The sequence below is a fragment of the Mustela erminea genome, chromosome 9 (genome assembly GCF_009829155.1).
Source record: "Mustela erminea isolate mMusErm1 chromosome 9, mMusErm1.Pri, whole genome shotgun sequence".
NCBI classification, from domain to species: Eukaryota; Metazoa; Chordata; class Mammalia; order Carnivora; family Mustelidae; genus Mustela; species Mustela erminea.
This window is the reverse complement of record NC_045622.1, coordinates 98,487,513-98,507,447: the sequence shown is the minus strand read 5'-3', so window position 1 is coordinate 98,507,447 and position 19,935 is coordinate 98,487,513. Positions and strand designations below refer to the sequence as shown.

General features: G+C 36.1%; 1 protein-coding gene and 1 pseudogene across 1 annotated transcript; both read right to left on the bottom strand.

The window, feature by feature from the left end:
• Positions 1–1,959: 1,959 nt before the first annotated feature.
• Positions 1,960–2,887, bottom strand: LOC116600324 (annotated as a pseudogene).
• Positions 2,888–18,753: 15,866 nt separating this feature from the next.
• Positions 18,754–19,671, bottom strand: LOC116599080 (olfactory receptor 4A15-like). The gene has a single exon (XM_032358752.1). The coding sequence runs from the start codon at positions 19,669–19,671 to the stop codon at positions 18,754–18,756; it is 918 nt and encodes a 305-aa protein (XP_032214643.1).
• Positions 19,672–19,935: the final 264 nt, after the last annotated feature.

Sequence of the window (19,935 nt, the reverse complement as noted above, 5' to 3'; positions counted from 1 at the left end):
TGCAAGTCAAAACTACAAATTAGATATCACCTCACACCTGTTGGAGTGGCTAAAATAAAAAACACAATACAGTGTGGAGATTGCTCAAGAAATCAAAAATAGAACTTCCCTATGACCCTGCAATTGCACTCCTGGGTATTTACCCCAAAGATATAGATGTAGTGAAAAGAAGGGCCATCTGTACTTCAATGTTTATAGCAGCAATGGCCACAGTCGCCAAACTGTGGAAAGAACCAAGATGCCCTTCAAAGGACGAATGGATAAGGAAGATGTGGTCCATATACACTATGGAGTATTATGCCTCCATCAGAAAGGATGAATACCCAACTTTTGTAGCAACATGGACGGGATTGGAAGAGATTATGCTGAGTGAAATCAGTCAAGCAGAGAGAGTCAATTATATGGTTTCACTTATTTGTGGAGCATAACAAATAGCATGGAGGACATGGGGAGTTAGAGAGGAGAAGGGAGTTCGGGGAAATTGGAAGGGGAGATAAACCATGAGAGACTATGGACTCTGAAAAACAATCTGAGGGGTTTGAATTGGCGGGTTGATGGGAGGTTGGGGTACCAGGTGGTGGGTATTATAGAGGGCACGGATTGCATGGAGCAATGGGTATGGTGCAAAAATAATGAATATTGTTAAGCTGAAAATAAATAAAAATTAAATTTAAAAAAAAACAGACTTTAGGAGAGCCAGAAAAGAAATAATTCTAATAAAATGGAATATGATGGTGAAAGCCTGAGGCTGCCAAAAGCCAAGAACAAGGCAGTTAACTTGAGATTCTTTCAGAACAAGAAGCAGGGACCGGATTGCTTGGGCCTGGTTGATAGGAAAGAGGTTTTAATTTCTTTCCTAATAAACCTTAGAAAGCTAAAATTAACCCTCAATAAATATTTGTGTGATAAAAAAAAAAAAAAAACACAAGAAACACACGTTGGCAAGGATGTGGAGAAATAGGAATACTCATGTACTGTTGCTGAGAAAGCAAACTGCTATAGCCTTTTAGGAAACAGTATGGCAGTCCCTCAAAACAACCTAAAAATAGAATTAGCCAACAATCTAACAATAGCACTAGAAGGCATTTACCCAAAGAATACACACTAATTTAAAAAGATAAATCCATCCCAACATTTGTACCAGCTTTCTTTAAAATAGCTAGATTATGGAAGCTTCCAAGTGTGTGTGTCTGTGTGTGTGTGTGTGTGTGTGTGTATTACTCGAATATAAAAAACAAACAAACAAACAAACAAAAAACAGGGAAATCTTGAAATTTGCAACAACATGGATGGAACTACTAAGTATAATTCCAAACAAAATAAGTCAGTCAGAGAAAGACAAATACCATATGACTTCACTCCTATGCAATTCAAGAAACTAAATGATGAGAAAAGGGAGGAGAGAAAGACATCAAGAAACAGACTTTTAATTATTGAGAATAAACTGATGGTTACCAGGGAATAAGGGGCGTGGATTAGATAGGTGATGGAGATAAAGAAGTGCACTTGTTGTTGTGAGCACTTGGTGATGAATGGAACTGCTGAATTACAATATTGCACACATGAAGCTAATAAAGCACTCTATGTTAAAAAAAAAAGGAACCCAAAGAAATATAAAAAAATAATAATGAGAATATAAGTAAAAAATTAAATATAACAACTAATTAAAATTAACGTAACTATAAAAATTCATCAATATCCAACACATAGGGAGAGTAAGAGTTTACTCATGATGACCACTATGTATAGAACTGTTAAAACATGCTATTGTGTATGTGACAATAGCAAAACACTGTATATTAATTTAACCAGAATGAAAAAATTAAAAATAACAATTCATGTAACTATAAAATTGCATTTCAAATTATTCAGTCAGACTATAAAGGCATTTAAAGCAAAATGGATCTTAACATTTGAGGTGATTGGCTCTAATGATAAACTACGATCTTGACGATGCATTTATTTGCTATTTGATATGACATTTCTCTTCCAGACATCTTCATGGAATTTGTCATCTCAGAATTTCTCAGAGTGTAGATCAGTGAGTTCAACATGGGGGTTATGACTGTATAAAACACAGTCAATGATTTGTCAGTAGGGAAGGTCTTAGCAGGTTTTGCATACATGAAAATACATGGGATGAAGAAGACCACACAGTGATGTGGGAACCACAATGATGTGGGAGGGCTTTCCACCTCCCTTCTGAACTAAAGTTCTTTAGAGGGTGCAGGATGACACCATAGGAGATGAGCAAGAGCACAAACACAATACTGCAGATCAGTCCACCATTGGCCACCGCTAACAGGCCGGCTGCACACATATCAGTATAGACCAGTTTCAATAAGGGGTACATGTCACAGAAAAAATGATCAATGACATTGGGGCCACAGAATGGGAGCCCATAAATAGTGCTAACATGAATTACTGAATGCAGAAAACCTCCCACCCAGGACACTGCCAGCAGCATAACACACACCCACTGCCTCGTGATCACCAGATAATGTAAGGGCTTGCAGATGGCCACGTAGTGGTCATAGGCCATCACTAGCAGAAGAAAGACGTCTGAGCCACCAAAAAGATGATCTATAAAGAGCTGGGTCATACAAGATTGAAAGGATATGGTTCTTTTCCCAAAGAAAATCTCTGAAATCAATCTGGGGGAAATACAAGAGGAATAAATGACATCCATAAAACGTAAGTTAGCAAGAAAAAAATACATAGGTGAGCCCAGGGTCTTACTGACACTTACAGTTACCACAATGAGCAAATTGCCCACCACTGTGAAAATATAAAAGACTAAGAACATAACAAAAAGGATCTTCTGTTCCTTTGGATCCTGGGTAAGGTCCAAGAGGACAAAGTAAGTTATGTTGTTTGGTGGTTCCATCTAGTCTGCATAGGAGCTGACTTCTCATGTTAGAAGCAGGCTGATCTACAAAACAAGAGAGAAAACTTTTTTTTTTTTTTTATAAACATGTATTTTTATCCCCAGGGGTACAGGTCTGTGAATCGCCAGGTTTACACACTTCACAGCACTCACCAAAGCACATACCCTCCCCAATGTCCATAACCCCACCCTCCCTTCTCCCAACCCCCCTCCCCCCAGCAAACCTCAGTTTGTTTTGTAAGATTAAGAGTCACTTATGGTTTGTCTCCCTCCCAATCCCATCTTGTTTCATTGATTCTTCTCCTACCCACTTAAGCCCCCATGTTGCATCACCACTTCCTCATATCAGGGAGATCATATGATAGTTGTCTTTCTCTGCTTGACTTATTTCGCTAAGAGAAAAAACTTTTAAATGTATTTTAAGATTAATTTTTTATTGATTCATTCAATTAAAGAATGTGGCGGGAGTACCTGTTTGTTGTTGTTGCTGTTGTTGTTTGTTTTGTTTTCATTTTATATTATTCTATTTCTTTTTAGTGTTCCAGAATGCATTGTTTATGCACCACACCCATTGCTCCATGCAATATATGCTCTCCCTAATACCCACCAATAGAAGTACCTGTTTTTGTCCGATGTTTCATAGAGGTGATTCCCAAATGAATAAGCCATGGTTTCCTACATTCAGTGATAGCATACATAGTAATCACCAATGTTACAAGTGTCATTATAAAAACAGTTGCACATTGTAAAGTTCAGAGGTAGGAATATGCCAAACAAAAGCATCAGAGAAGTCTCCCCAGAGGAAGAAATGCTTCCACTGAGTTTTAAAAGAAAAAGTGGAAAGACAAGAAAAGAGGACAAGGGAATGCCATGAAAAGGTACACAGTTTATAAAGTCACAAAAGGGAAATACTTGAGACTGATTAAAGGTAACTGACATTTTCAAACTGAGTGGCTTAAATTAGGAGTGAAAGATCACCACCCTGGATTGTCTTCCCTCACTGAGACTTCTTTCTTGGGATCTCTGGCTGAATATCCCTTCTTTTCCTAACCAAAAATGTAGAACCTTTCCAATGTTGGGTCTCTCTCTTAATTTTCAAACTTCACATATGCAACATCTTTAACTCTGAACATCTCCAATTCAATATTAATTCAGAACTAATAAGACTAAGTTTTTAATTTTTAGTAACAAACACAGGTGTTCCCCATCTAACTAAATGATAATACCTTCCAGGTCATTACTCAGACAAGAAATATCACAATGTTTTTCACACCTTTCTTGCTTTCATGTCACATATTTGTATTTTTAACATATCTTACTAAACCCCATTTAAAATAGTTCACAAACTTGATCATTTTCCTCTGACTATGAATTCTCCAGCCCACTAAACTAGCCTCCTGCCACATCTCTTCCCTTTCATTCTGGCCTCGATCAATTTATTCTCATAAGGCAGCTCAAATGATCTGTTTATAAGGATGATTTTAATCACTCCACTGCTTACAATGCTTACAGTGGATTCCAATCACACACTCACACCTTAATGAATCACATTTCCTATTTACAGTAAGAAGAACTGTAGTCTTCATTTCATAGTTGAACAGACTGAGGCTCAGAGCATCTTCTTTTTCCTAGGTCACTTATTTTTAATGGAATGGAATGGAAACCTAGGTTTCCTTTATTTCAAAGTAATTTAACTTTTATATAATTAAGAAAAATACACACACTTAGAAGCCTGATTCCCAATATTTACTGTTAGTCTTACCTTATGACGATACATCCATCCACAAGTTGAAGGAAGACTTTTTAATCATTCCTGGGACTGGAATTTTTCCTTTATCCAGTATGATAAGAGAGTGCAAAAGGCTGCATTTCTACCTGATGGTATACTTTATTCCATTTGCTATCAGTCCATTTTCCTCATGGGGTACATTTTATATCTTTGGTTATCAGTCCATTTCCCCCCTGATTATTCAGGACATTGCTTTTATTTGCACTGTAGATTATATAAAAAAAATTCCATGGTCCACACAGAAAATAAGAGTTTACTACCTTTGGATAATTTATCTAAAAGACAAGTAATCTAATTTTACATAAGAAGATAGCAACCAGCCATTTCCAAGGAGATTGTTCTCGGGTAACTTCTTCCCTACTAACTTCAAAATAGAAAAATAATGTTCACTTGGTTCGTTCTCTCATTCTATCCTATTGGTATGACCACACCATTTGAGTTCAAAATTTGAAAAGAGATGTTCTTGTGCTTTTTTGGGAGATGTGCTTTCAGCCTAGCAAAAACCACCTAAAAATTTATCAGCTTAACCCTTAAGAGGTTAACATCTTCTTCCCAATAGGGAAAGAGATCATGAGACATTTCATCCCATCTGACCACAAATGTCATTAAGTCAGAGTTGGAAATTGTCCAAGACTGATTCTTGCTTAAATTCACTAGAAATTTCACAAGTGTTTTAAAAATATCTATACATAATAGTACTACTAGACCAAATCACATAATTAAGGTCTAATGGATGTAGCATGAAGAAAAAAATAGGTTTGGAACAATTATGATACTATTGCCAGGCATGAAAAAAAACCAACCAAATCATTTTACTACAATGAGGATTATTTTATCATGCATTTCCCCACTTGTCATAGCAAGGTCTCCTTTCATTTTACTAACACTCATTTTATTATCAGTCTTAAAGTGTGAATAGATACATTAAATACTTATTTACTAATATAGATGTAATAAGTATTAAATTACTAATTATTGTTTTTATATTAGAGCACATATTTAATGCCAGGAACCATGCTATGAGTGCTGACACAATAATTAATAAACAGGGGATAAAACACATGTAAAGTCCTTCCTGCATGGATTTTATTTCTCATATAGTCACAGAAAATATAAGAGAACAATTGAATAAAATAAGTATAGTCTTCCTCAGATGACTACTAAGAACTAACCTAATTAGTAGAAATTAGGTTAGTAGAATTAGTAGAAATACATGGCCAAGTATATTATTTGTCCTAAAAATACTAAAAATAAAACTCAGTAAAGTTAGGAAACTACAGTGTCCTTTATTTAGAGTATTAGGTTACTGTTCATGTCCCTGGACATTAACCTTCTCTTTGCCAATTAATACAAATGCTGTAATTTAATTTCCTGAAAGACCATGACTGATTAATCTCTCAGGTAGTATAAATCTTTACCTGTTCTGTCATTCAAAATGTATCCCTAGTAGTGCAATTTCTGGGTCATAGAGTAGCTCTATTTTTAATTTTTTGAGGAAACTCCATACTGTTTTCCAGAGTGCCTGTACCAGCTTGCATTGCCACCAATTTGATAAGTGGATTCCTTTTTCTCCATATCCTCATTAATGTTTGTTGTTTCTGACGTGTGCTACTAAGTATTTACCCAAAGGATACAAACATAGTCATCCAAAAGGGCACATACACCACAACATTTATAGCAGCAATTTCCACTATAGCCAAAGTATGGAAAAATCCCAGATTTCCATTAATAGATGAATAGCTACAGAAGATGTGGTATATAAATGAATGGAATATTATGAAGCCATCAAAAATGAAATCTTGCTATTTGCCATGATGTAGATGGAACTAGAGGGTATTATGCTAAGCAAAATAAGTCAGTCAGAAAAAGATAATTACCATATGATTTCACTCATATGTTGAATGTAAGAAACAAAACAGAAGATCATAGGAAAAAGGAAGGAAAAATAAGGTAAGATAAAATCAGAGACAGAGACAAACCATAAGAGACTGTTAACTATAAGAAACAAACTGAGGTGGGTGCCTGGGTGGCTCAGTGAGTTAAGCCTCTGCCTTCAGGTCAGGTCATGATCTCAAGGTCCTGGGATCAAACCCGGCATTGGGTTCTCTGCTCAGCAGGGAACCTGCTTTGCCCTCTCTTTCTCTGCCTGTGTCTCTGCCTACTTGTGTTCTCTCTCTCTGTCAAATAAATAAATAAAATCTTAAAAAAAAAAAAAAAAAAACAAACTTAGGGTTGCTGGAGGGGAAATGGGTGGGGGGTGGGGTAACTGGGTCTTGGGCATTAAGGAGGGCACCTGATGTAATGAGCACTGGGTGTTATATGCAATGATGAACCACTGAACTCTATCTCAGAAACTAAGAATGCACTATATGTTAATTAGTTGAGTTCAAATAAGTAACAAAAATAAAAATTAAATTAAATAGAAAACATATCCCCAAGGCCTCTTCCTACCCAATGGAAGGGATGTTCTACTTTTCCCCAGCATCATCCCAGAAAATTGGACCATTTGACATGTTTGTGCAAGCAGTGAGGGATGTCTATACACAGGAAAACTATCAAGGAAAAATCTAGGGGATGAACAGAACCTCCAACCTGGGCAGGCCATTGTATCAGGAAAATAAACCTTCCAGTTATATGTGCAGACACAGCCTATGGCTTTCCACATCACTACTGATTTCACTGAAAGAGAATGTAAGGCCATTATAGATTAACTTATTAGAATATTTGGAACAAATTCAAAAATTAAACTGTTCTGAATAGTATTCTCCCCTAGAACAAAGACTAGAGAAAAAAAGACTATGTTCTTGCCAAGAAAGAGTGGCAGACACCCAAATATGTGTCTTAGAACTCTTAGACTAAGTCACATTATTAAGGTCTAAAGGATGTAACATGAAGGGAAAAAATAGGTTTGGATCAATTATGAATTATTGCCAGTCAAGAATGAAATACCACCCAAAGCATTTTAGTTAAGTGACGATTGAATCATCATGTATTTCCCCACTTGCCACAACAAATTTTCCTTTTGTTTCATTTAACATTCATTTTATTATCGACCTTGAAGTGTGAATAGATATATTAAATAATTATTTACCAATATAGATGTAATAATTATTCAATTATTAATTGTTGTTTTATATTATAGAACATATTTAATGCCAAGAACCATACAATGACTAAGGACACAACAGCTAAGAAAATGGGGGGGAAATCGCATGAAAGATCCTTCCCATATGGACCTTATTTTTCATGGAGTTACACAATAAATATAAGGACAATTGTACAAAGTAAGAATAGTTTCTTCAGATGACTATGTAAAAACGAGACTAATTCATAGAAATTAACTTGGCCAAGCCTATTATTTGCCCTACTTTTTTTTTTTTTTAAATCTCAAATTAGTTATTTCAATGTATCTCTCCTTGGTCCATACAATTAGGCACCCAAAAAGTCTTTTACTTATATCATTAGGATAGCATTCATGTCCCTGGACATTGTCCTAATTAGATAATTGCTGGAATTTAAATTCTGGGAAAATCAATGACTGAACAATCTCTCAAATAGTAGGAGAAATTTTTACCTGTTCAGTCATTCAAAATGTATCCCTAAGGCGACTTCTTCTCTAATAGAAGGCATGTTTCTACCTTTCCCCAGCTTCACTTCAGTGAATTGGGTCTCTGCAGATGTTTGCACAAGCAATGAGGGATGTCTATACACAAGATAATATATGAAGGAAACATTTAGAGGGTTAAAAGAAACTCCAGCCTGGGCAGACATTTGAATTTTCAGAAATATCTTGGACCATTGAATCAGGAAAATAATCCTTTCATTTATATGTGCAGACACAGCCTATGGCTTTCCAAATCATAACTGTTTTTCAATGAAAGAAATTACAAGACCATTCCAGATTAGATTAGAATATTTGGAATAGATTCAAATAAAGTATCCTTCTCTGTACAGTGTTCTCCCCTAGAACAATGACTAAAGAAAAAAAGACTAGTCTTTTGCCAAGAAAGAGTGGCAGAAACCCAAATATGTGAGAAATCTCTAATTTGAACAGAAAAAAAATGTTAAATTATAAACTGAGTTTCTTATGACAAAACAATTTAATTAAGGCGAATGACATTGAAGCCACAGTAAAAGGAAAACCAGTCTGTTTCACCTATCAATCATGTCCTCAGCCAAGGAAGTCCTGTCTCTAGCTGTTAGCATTACTATAAAGAGTCCCTGAAGTTCAGAGGCAGAAGGCCTTAGGATGAGGGAAGTTACTGAGGTTGAATTTGCAATTCACAAAAAGATACATAGTCACAGTTCTGTAGTTCTGTGTTGGAATGGATGCAGTTGAAGGTTGGATGTGCGGAGAGGTGAATCCAAGGCGATATTTAGGAAGATAGACTGCATTGGGGGAAGGAGCCTCTGCGAGCCAGCTGCCAGCAAGAGATGAAGCAATGGAGCACAAAATTGGAACTTTTACAAGTCTGCACCACTGAGGTATGCCATTCTAGTGGCTAAGCATGGGATGGAATCCTCTCTGGGACAGTGTGGTCTCACGACCCTCAGGGTCACAGAACAACTGGGGGTGCCTGAGAGCGGCAGAGCTCCCAAGTTTTGGAGCGCAGAAGCTGACTGCAAAGATGGAGCCTAGGAGTGGGTTCTCAGCTTGGGGCTGCCATACACCATGATGTACAGCACAGTTGGACCACTACTCTTTGAGCCCAGAGACCCAAACACCAGGCAACCCAGGGAGTCCCCCTTCCTCCCCCAGAGGAAGGGCACAGAAGTGCACTGCAGGAATCTGCTGGGTTTGGAGACTCCAAATGGGATCATGTGCCAGAGATAGAAATGCTCGGTTATAGGCCATACGAGCACGGATTGCAGCTGGAGACCAGAGAGAAAGGAGGGATTAACTGCTTTTCTCTGCAGGCTGACTGAGGAGTAATGCACCCCAGCTCTTGGTGCCTTCAGGGCCAGAGATTGGGAGGATGCCATTTTCATTCCTGTTACCCAAAGCTGTACAGAAAGCTTGCAGGGAACAATAGCTACAGAGAGCAAATCTGAGGAGAAGAGAATACTTAGTGTGGTCCCTGGAGAGACTTGAGAATCACTGCAACAGGCTGCTCATCCATAAGATTAGCAAGAACATCCAGCCAAGACCAACTTTACTGATCAATGAGAACTGCTAAACTCCAGCAATATGCTGTAAGGGAATACAGCACATGGAATTCATGACTTTTTTCTTATAATTCTTAAGCCTTTCAAAGTAGATTTTCTTAACTTTATTTTTTTCTGTTTCTTTTTTTTCTTTAATTTTTCTTCTTTCCTATTTTAACCAACATCTTATCTTATCAATTCCTTTTTTTAAATCTTTTTTTAATTTTCATTTTTATACTCATATTCTATCCCTTCATTGTATTTAAACTTACGTTTTATATATAACTATATAAGCATAGATTTAGACTTATATTTATACAAAAACATAAATATAGAAGTATATATTTTTATATAAAAGTTTCTTTTTTTCTTTCTTTAAAATACAGTTTCTTCTAACAGACCAAAGTATACCCCAAATCTAGTGTACGGTTTTCTTCTAGTCTCCAACCTGATCATATTCTCTCTTTTTTTCTTTTTTCATTTGTTTTCCTTCTTTTTCAACAAACTTAGCTCATCCATTCCTTCTTTAAAATCTTTTGTAAATTTTCATCTTTATAGTCATATTTGATCCCTTTAACATATTTACCCTTATTTTTGTACATACATACAAGGTTTATATCTTTAAAATTTTGGGAGGCAGTTATTTCTAGCAGACCCAGATACACCCAAAATCTAGTGTGTGGCTCTGTTCTATTCACCAGTCTGATCATATTTATTTTTTCCTTTCTTTTTCCCACAATTACAGGGCTCTTCTGATTGGTGTACTGTATATTTTTTTTGGGTCATTCTTACTCCTAGCATTTTTTTCTCTCACTCATCTATTCTTCTCTGGACAAAATGATGAAATGGAAAACTTCACCTAAAACAAAAAAAAACAAAAAAAAACAAAAAAAAAACAAAAAAAAAAAACAAGAGGCTGAGAAAAAGAGAGATAAACAACTACTGGGTCACTACAGGAGAATTCAAGAGAGAAGAAATACCATAAGACAAATCAATATTACAATCATTGGGATCCCAGAAGAAAAGAGACAGAGGCAGAAGGTATAATGGAGCAAATTACAACAGAGGACTTCCTTAATTTCAGGAAGAAAGTGGGCATCAAAATCCAGGAGGCACAGAGGACATTCCTCAAAATCAATAAAAATAGGTCAGCACATCTTCTAATAGTAAAACTTACAACTTTCAGTGACAAAGAGAAAATCCTGAAAACAGCTCAGGACAAGAGGTCTGTAAAATACAACAGTAGTAATACTAGATTGGCAGCAGATCCATCCACAGAGACCTGGCAGATCAGAAAGGACTGGTATGATATATTTAGAGCACTAAATAAGAAAAATATGCAGCTGTCATTGAAATTAGATGGAGAGATAAAAAGCTTCCAAGACAAAAAATTAATAAAATAATTTGTAAACACCAAACCAGCCCTACAGGAAATATGAAAGGGGTTCTCTAAGCAAAGGGACAGCCTAAAAGTAACATAGACCAGAAAGAACAGAGACAATATACAGTAACAGTCACCTTACTGGAAACACAATGACACTAAATTCATAAATTCATATCTTTCAATAGTTACTCTGTATGTAAAGGGACTAAACACCTCAATCAAACCTCAATCAAAACCAAGATGCCCTTCAACAGATGAATGGATAAGGAAGATGTGGTCTATATGCACTATGGAGTATTCTGCCTCCATCAGAAAGGATGAATACCCAACTTTTGTAGCAACATGGATGGGACTGAAAGAGATTATGCTGAGTGAAATAAGTCAAGCAGAGAGAGTCAATTATCATATGGTTTCACTTATTTGTGGAGCATAACAAATAGCATGGAGGACATGGGGAGTTAGAGAGGAGAAGGGAGTTGGGGGAAATTGGAAGGGGAGGTGAACCATGAGAGACTATGGACTCTGAAAAACAATCTGAGGGTTTTGAAGGGGCTGGGGTTGGGAGGTCGGGGTACCAGGTGGTGGGTATTATAGAGGGCAAGTATTGTATAGAGCACTGGGTGTGGTGCAAAAATAATGAATACTGTTATGCTGAAAATAAATAAAAAAATAAATTTTAAAAAAAGACACGGTATCAGAATGGATAAAAAAACAAAACAAACAAAAAAACAAACAAAAACAAAACAAAACAAAACAAACAAGACCTATTGATATGCTGTCTGCAAGAAACTCATTTCAGACCCAAAGATACCTCCAGATTTTAAGTGAGGCAGTGGAAAACAATTTACCATGCTAATGGACATCAAAAAAAAAAAACTGAGGTGACAATCCTTATATCAGATAAATTAGATTTTAAAATAAAGACTACAATAAAAGATGAGGAAGGACACTATATCATACTTAAAGCATCTGTACAACAAGAATACCTAAGAATTTTAAAAATCTATGCTCCAATATGGGATCAGCCAATTATATAAACCAGCTAACAACCAAATCAAAGAAACAGATCAACAATAATACAATAAGAGTAGGGGAATTTAAAACACCCCTCACTGAAATGGACAGATCATCTAAAAAAAAAAATCAACAAGGAAATAAAGGTTTTAAATGACACACTGGACCAGATGGACATGTATATTCAGAACATCCCATCCCAAAGCAACAGAATACACATTCTTCTCTAGTGCACATGGAACATTCTTTAGAATAGATCACATCCTGGGTCACAAATAAGGTTTTAACCAGTACCAAAGGACTGGGATCATTCCCTGCATATTTTCAGACCACAATGTTTTGAAAATAGTATTCAATCACAAGAGGAATGTTGGAAAAAACTCAAATATATGGAAGCTAAAGAGCATCCTATTAAGGAATGGGTTAACCAGGAAATTAAAGAAGAATTAAAAAAAAATATGGAAACAAATGAAAATGAAAAACAACTGTTCAAAATCTTTGAGATGCAGCAAAGGTGGTCCTCAGAGAAAAGTATATAGCAATACAAACCTTTCTCAAGAAACAAGAAAGGTCTCAAGTACACAACCTAGCCTTATACCTAAAGATCTGGAGAAAGAACAGAAAAGAAAGCCTAAACCTAGCAGTAGAAGAGAAATAGGAAAGATCACAACAGATCTCTGATCTCTGCGCATAATATGTTCTTACAACTGTATTTCTTAGGTATTGGTTGTGATTACTCCTCTTTAATTTGTGGTTTTACTTATTTGGGTCTTTTCTTTCTCCTTGATAATTCTGACCAGGAGTTTATCAATCTTATTAATTCTTTCAAAGAACCAGCTCCTACTTCTGTTGATCTGTTCTACTGTTCTTTTGGTTTCTATTTCCCAGAAGGTTGCCCCAGAGCAGAAGGTTAGAGGGTTGCCCTTTCTCCACATACTTGTCAACATGTACTGGTCCCTGTCTGTTAATTTTCGCCATTTTGACTGATGTTAGATGGTATCTTATTGTGGTTTTAATTTGCATTTCCTTTATGATTAGTAATGTTGTGCAACTTTCCATGTTCTTCTTGGCCATTTGTATGTCTTCTTTGGAAAATGACTATTTAGGCCCATTGCTCATTTTTTAATCAACTTTTGTTTTGATTTGCATTTTCTATTTAGTTGTATAAATTCCTCATACATTTTGAATATTAACCCCTTATGAGGTATATGACTTGCAAATATATTTTTTTTTTCTGGTATTATTTAGCCTTTTTTTTTTTTTCCCAGCATAACAGTATTCATTATTTTTGCACCACACCCCGTGCTCCATGCAATCCGTGCCCTCTACAATACCCACCACCTGGTACCCCAACCTCCCACCCCCCGTCCCTTCAAAACCCTCAGATTGTTTTTATTTTATCTCATTCCACAGGTTGCCTTTTCCTTTGGTGCCAAAGTAGTCTGTATTTAGAACTTGAAATCCTGAACTTCAAGATCATGTCAGGATGGGATGAGATCTTCACTGGCCTAATTCCTTTTGTGTCATCCTTCTGGGAGCCCTGAATTGCCATTTTACAAGTCTGACTTACTCATTGGAGAGATAGGTTACATGGAGAAGGAGCCAGAAGATTCCAGCCTTCTAGCCATCTCTGCCAAGGCACAGCTCACATGAGTAAAGTCATCCTAAACACTCCCTAAAAGCCCCTAATCAGCTGAATACTAGAGAGGAACCTCAGTCCATGTCACATGGAACAGAATAACAGAATGGTTCAGTCAAGCCCTCCCAAAATTCATATGTAGTTAGACAAAGACTTGTGTATGGCAAGATATAGTGCTGTATATAATCAGATACGCTGTGTGTGATCATATCAAATACTTATATATACACATAAGCATTCATATGGGGAGTCAGATACTTATCCATATGTTGTTGGTAACAGACTTCTCTATGTTCACATATAGAAACATATATGAAATTGGTTATATACCTACAGATTATTGAACAATGTACCTATATATAACCTGTGATTATACAGAGCTACGTGAGGTCAGATAGAGATCTCTGTGGTTGAATACCTACTTGTGTATTGTCAAATGTAAGCCTATGAAGTTTTGCATGCAAACATACAAAGATGCCTTTGAGTATTGTGCTATAATTCATGCCAGCAAAACACACTGAGCCCTTTCTGATCAGCTAATTGGACAAGCTGAGGGTTATGGAAGGGAAGTTCAGTGGGGGGATGTGATAACTGGGTGATGGGCATTAAGCAGGGCATGTGATGTGAAGAGCACTGGGTATTATATGCAACTGATAAATACATCTGAAACTAATGATGTACAATATTTTCACTAATTAAATTTAAATTTAAAAAAAGAAAATGTGAATCAAATGCAAATAATACATACTACTTTTTTTTTAATTAATTTTTTATTTTTTATAAACATATATTTTTATCCCCAGGGGTACAGGTCTGTGAATCACCAGGTTTACACACTTCACAGCACTCACCAAAGCACATACCCTCCCCAATGTCCATAATCCCACCCTCTTCTCCCAAACCCCCTCCCACCAGCAACCCTCAGTTTGTTTTGTGAGATCAAGAGTCACTTGGACATGAACAGACATTTCTGCAAAGAAGACATCCAGATGGCCAACAGACACATGAAAAAGTGCTCCATATCACTCGGCATCAGGGAAATACAAATCAAAACCACAATGAGATATCACCTCATACCAGTCATACTACTTTTTAATTAATAAAACCAAAAGTCAAGATTTATGTACATTCTATGGAAATGATTACAAAATTTACTGAGACATTGATCAAGCCTTCACAATGTATGTCTCATTCTGTATGGGAAAACAAGATATGAAACATGCCATTTTCCTCAAAATCAATGTGGAAGGTCATGAAATTCTAAGTATAGATTTACGAGAAGGTTTCAAACTTCACAAAATAATCTTAAGGTTTATCAGGAAAAATAAATATTTAGAAATTGCAAGAGACTTGAAAAGGCTGAGTAGTTAAGAGAGATTAGTCCTACAAGGTATAATACACCTTAAAATCCTTGACTACTGACATAGAATGTTAGTGGTAGGGTAGAATGTTAGTGGTAGGGAAATACACCAAAGGAAAAGAAGGAGGAGAAGGAGGAGGGAGCAGCACAGGAGGAGGGGAAATGGACCACAAATCCAATACACTAATTGTATAAAATTTAACATATTAAATAGAAAATTTTAAATTATTGCTAAAATTAATAACCTTGGAAGATTATTTTTTCCTATTTAAGGAAAACAGGCTTAGATTTGTCTTTATTACAAACAAAAGTAAATCCTTGATCACGTAAAAGGAAAACTTTTTTGGGAGTTATTTTTATTTTTTAAAAAGATGATGAAATTTATAAATTCACCAAAAGAAAATAAATGAAATTTTCCAAGAGTGATGGGATAGAAGAAATCAAAAGAATATGGGAACATCATTATAGAAAACACCCATAATTAAAACATAAATAAGTTAAATGTTTTAAGCAGATATCAAAGAAGACTATTGTAGCAAATGTACATATTTAATGTAGAAAGAGTTCATAAAAATTCATCAGTAAAAACTCTTCAAGAGATCAAGAATTCAAGAATGCAAGTAACTGACAAAGTTGATGGAGTGGATTCTATGTCATACATTGTGCAAATACAGAGTATAAGGAAGGTTAAGTAACTTTTCATGGCTTAAAGGAACTTATAGAATAATTAACACAAAATAATGGTACAGATTTGGAATTAACTAAATGTCTAAGTCCATTTGGGCCACTTCAACAGCATACCACAGACTGATTGGCTTCAACAAAAGTCATTTATTTCTCACAGTTATGGGGTCTGGGAAGTGCAACATCAAGACACTTGCAGATTCTATATCTGGTGAGAGCTTGCATCCTAGTTCATAGATTACTGTCTTTGCTGTGTCCTTGTATTGCAGAAAAAGTAAGTGGGGTCTGTGGTCTCCCTCTTTCTCTCTCTCTCTCTCTCTCTCTTTTAGGTAATTTATGTTGCTTTTGTTTAGAATAAGAATGTTTCATACAGTTCTTTAACAGTGAATTTGTTTTATCATTCATAGTATATGCTTATGTTGAAATTACTATAGATTTTTTCTCTTTTTTTTTAAATTTTATTTCTTTTCAGTGTTCCAGAATTCATTGTTTATGCATTACACCCAGTGTTTCATGCAATATGTGTTCTCCATGGTACCCACCACCAGGCTCACCCAACTCCCCATCCCCTTCCTCTCCAAAACCCTCAGTTTGTTTCTCAGGGTCCACAGTCTCTCATGTTCGTCTCCCCCTCCAATTTCCCCCAACTCCCTTCTCCTCTCCTCCCAATGTTCTCCATCTTATTCCTTATGCTCCACAAGTAAGTGAAACCATATGATAATTGACTCTCTCTGCTCGACTTATTTCACTTGGCATAATCTCTTCCAGTCCTGTCCACGTTGATACAAAAGTTAGGTATTCATCCTTTCTGATGGAGGCATAATACTTCATTGTATATATGGACCATATCTTCTTTATCCATTCATCTGATGTCACAGTTTGGTGACTGTGACCATTAATACCTATGAACACTGGGGTACAGATGGCCCTTCTTTTCACTACATTTGTATCCTTGGTGTAAATATCCAGTAGTGCATTGCAGAGTCAGAGGGTAGCTCTATTTTTAGTTTTTTTGAGGAATCTCCACACTGTTTTCCAAAGTGCTATACCAACTTTCATTCCAACCAACAGTGTAAGAAGGTTCCCCTTTCTCCACATCCTCTCCAACACTTGTTGTTTACTGCCTTGTAAACAACACATGCCTTGTTGCTTTGTTTTGTTGACTAGTGTCTCTTTTTTAAAGAGAGAGTAGTCACATTCAGAAGAGCTCTACCTTTATGACCGAATCAGCTCCCAAACACCCCACCTCCAAATATCATGTATTATAAAGAATTTAATGAACTTAATGCATTTTGGAGGGAACACAAATATTCAGTCTATAGTAACATCCAAAAGTAGTTGACCTAATGATATAACTTCTGTTTACTATTATTTAATGATAATGTCTTATTTGGGAAGACTTTGAGATGACATAAGAAATTTCCATAATTATTTTCACAATAATTGATATAAGTTGGGATATAAAGTTTCTCATACACTGAGACTTACCAGTAAAAAGTCTCTATTCCCCATAGCCAGGGCACCCCATGAATCCAGACTAAATAAGGGAGGCAGAAACATGAGTTTCTTTGATCACATCTTCCTATACTATTGGAGTCAAATAACATTTTCTTTCAAATTTCATTCAGAGAGAAGGAGACTTACGAAAGAGATCTCTGTTGAAGAAATCAATATATATTGGGGCACCTGGGTGGCTCAGTGGGTTAAGCCTCTGCCTTCGGCTCAGGTCATGATCCCAGGGTCCTAGGTTCGAGCCCCACATTGGGCTCTTTGCTCCCCAGAGAGTGTTCTTTCTCCTCTCTCTCTGCCTGCCTCTCTGCCTACTTGTCTCTATCAGCTCTACAGAGCTCTATCTGTCAAATAAATAAATAAAGTCTTTAAACAAACAAAGAAATCAATACATATCATGACCTCAATATTAATATAATCTACATTCCTTTAAGGGGAGAGGTAAAAGTGGCATGCCATATTGTCAACATCTTTCTTACAAATGATATCACCCAAAATATCTGGTGTCAGGTTGTGTATTGCATATTTGAAGCTCATGAAGTATGGATTATGTTAATTCCATATGCGAAATTAAGGTCTAAGGTCCCTAAAGAAGGCTATGAAACACTATAAACAACATAAGAGATGGAGATACTGAAAAATGGCAGAAATATTATCAAATATCCTAAACTACAAGGGAAGATTAATGGACCATCTCAATAAAAATATAACACAAAACAAAGGTGCTCCCCATGAGGAAATAATAGAATTCCCCAATTAGAAAAATAAGTAAATCTTACTTATCATATCCAGTCTTTTGTTCAGATATTTTTCTTACCTTAATTTCTTTATCATTAATATTATAACTTGGAAGTAGAATTCTTTTTCAATCCTATTAGCTAAGCAATATGAACAAAATTAATACTTCAAGTATTAAGTATGAGTTGTCTTTGTATGGGAGAAGTGCACTAAGTGTTTATGCCCCATTTCTGAAAATCTTTCTCTGAAATATATAATGAGCACTATTAATTCTGAAAAAGAAAAATTGGGCAAAAGAGAAGCATGTGAAAATTTTCCAGTAATGAAAATAAAGGTAGAATATCTATTATAGCAAAACTCATCATATAGAACACAAACCTATAGTTTCAATAGAAACATTTTATGCCCAAAAGCTACAGACCTACTTTCCTAACAAATTATGAAAATCTTAGAAATCTTTTTTGATCATTATAATATTTACAATTTAAATGCTTTGATCATACCCAATTTCATTAAACCTGAAGAGAAATTCATTACAAATAAATAATCCTTTCCTAAATGGAGTAACTCTTCATTGAAAAAAGGTGAAAATTTCTCTTCAGCATCATTTTCTTCTTTGGGTCCACAGCTTTTTCATAGCATTTTTCATCTCTCCGTTTCTCAGAGTATAGATCAGAGGGTTTAACATAGGGGTGATAACTGTGTAAAATACAGCCAAGGATTTATCAATGGGTAAAGTAGAAGGAGGTCTCACATATGTAAAAATGCAAGGGACAAAGAAGAGGACCACCACTGTAATGTGAGAACCACAAGTGGATAAGGCTTTGCGCCTCCCTTCCTGACTAAGAGTCTTCAGAGAGTGCAGAATGACCCCATAGGAAATGATTAAGATTGTGAAGATGACCACACAGATTGCCCCATTATTGGCAACTACAGTGAGACCAATAAGATAGGTGTCAGTGCAGGCAAGTTTTAATAATGGATACATGTCACAGATAAAGTGGTCGATGACATTGGGACCACAGAAGGGAAGGTTGTAAGCAAAGAGAAGTTGAACAATAGCATGCAGAAAACCTCCAACCCAGGCCAACAGCAGCAACAGAAAACACACCCGTTGATTCATGATTGTCAAATAATGCAAAGGTTTGCAGATGGCCACATAGCGATCATAGGCCATGGCCACCAGGAGCAAAATCTCAGCACCACCAAATAAGTGCTCTATAAAAAGCTGGGACATGCAAGCTTGTAAGGAAATGGTTTTCTTCTCATAGAGTAAGTCTATAATCATATTTGGAGTAATTGTAGTAGAATAAACAGCATCCATAAAAGATAAGTAACCAAGGAAGAAGTACATAGGGGTATCCAGGGATGGGCTGACCACCACAGTCACCACAATGAGTAGGTTGTCCACCATCGTCACAATGTAGATGATCAAGAACACAACAAATAGTATTTTCTGACCTTGGAGGCTCTGGGTGAGCCCCAAGAGGACAAACTCAGTCACATTGTTCCTGTTTTCCATATGTTCTTTTGAATCTCCTTTTCTTACAGTTCAAGAGAAAATTAGCTATAAATATAATGATTATGGTGAATTCCTGAAATCTAACACAATCTGTTTATTCATTTACCTACTAGGCATTATAGTTTCTTATGTTCAGTACTTTCAGAAATTACAAGAATACAAGATGAATGAAAACATTCTCCCTAACCTCACTCAGACAGATATAAGTCACTAAAGACATTGTGGGAAAAGGACAAAGTAATAAATAAATGGAGGGGCACAACC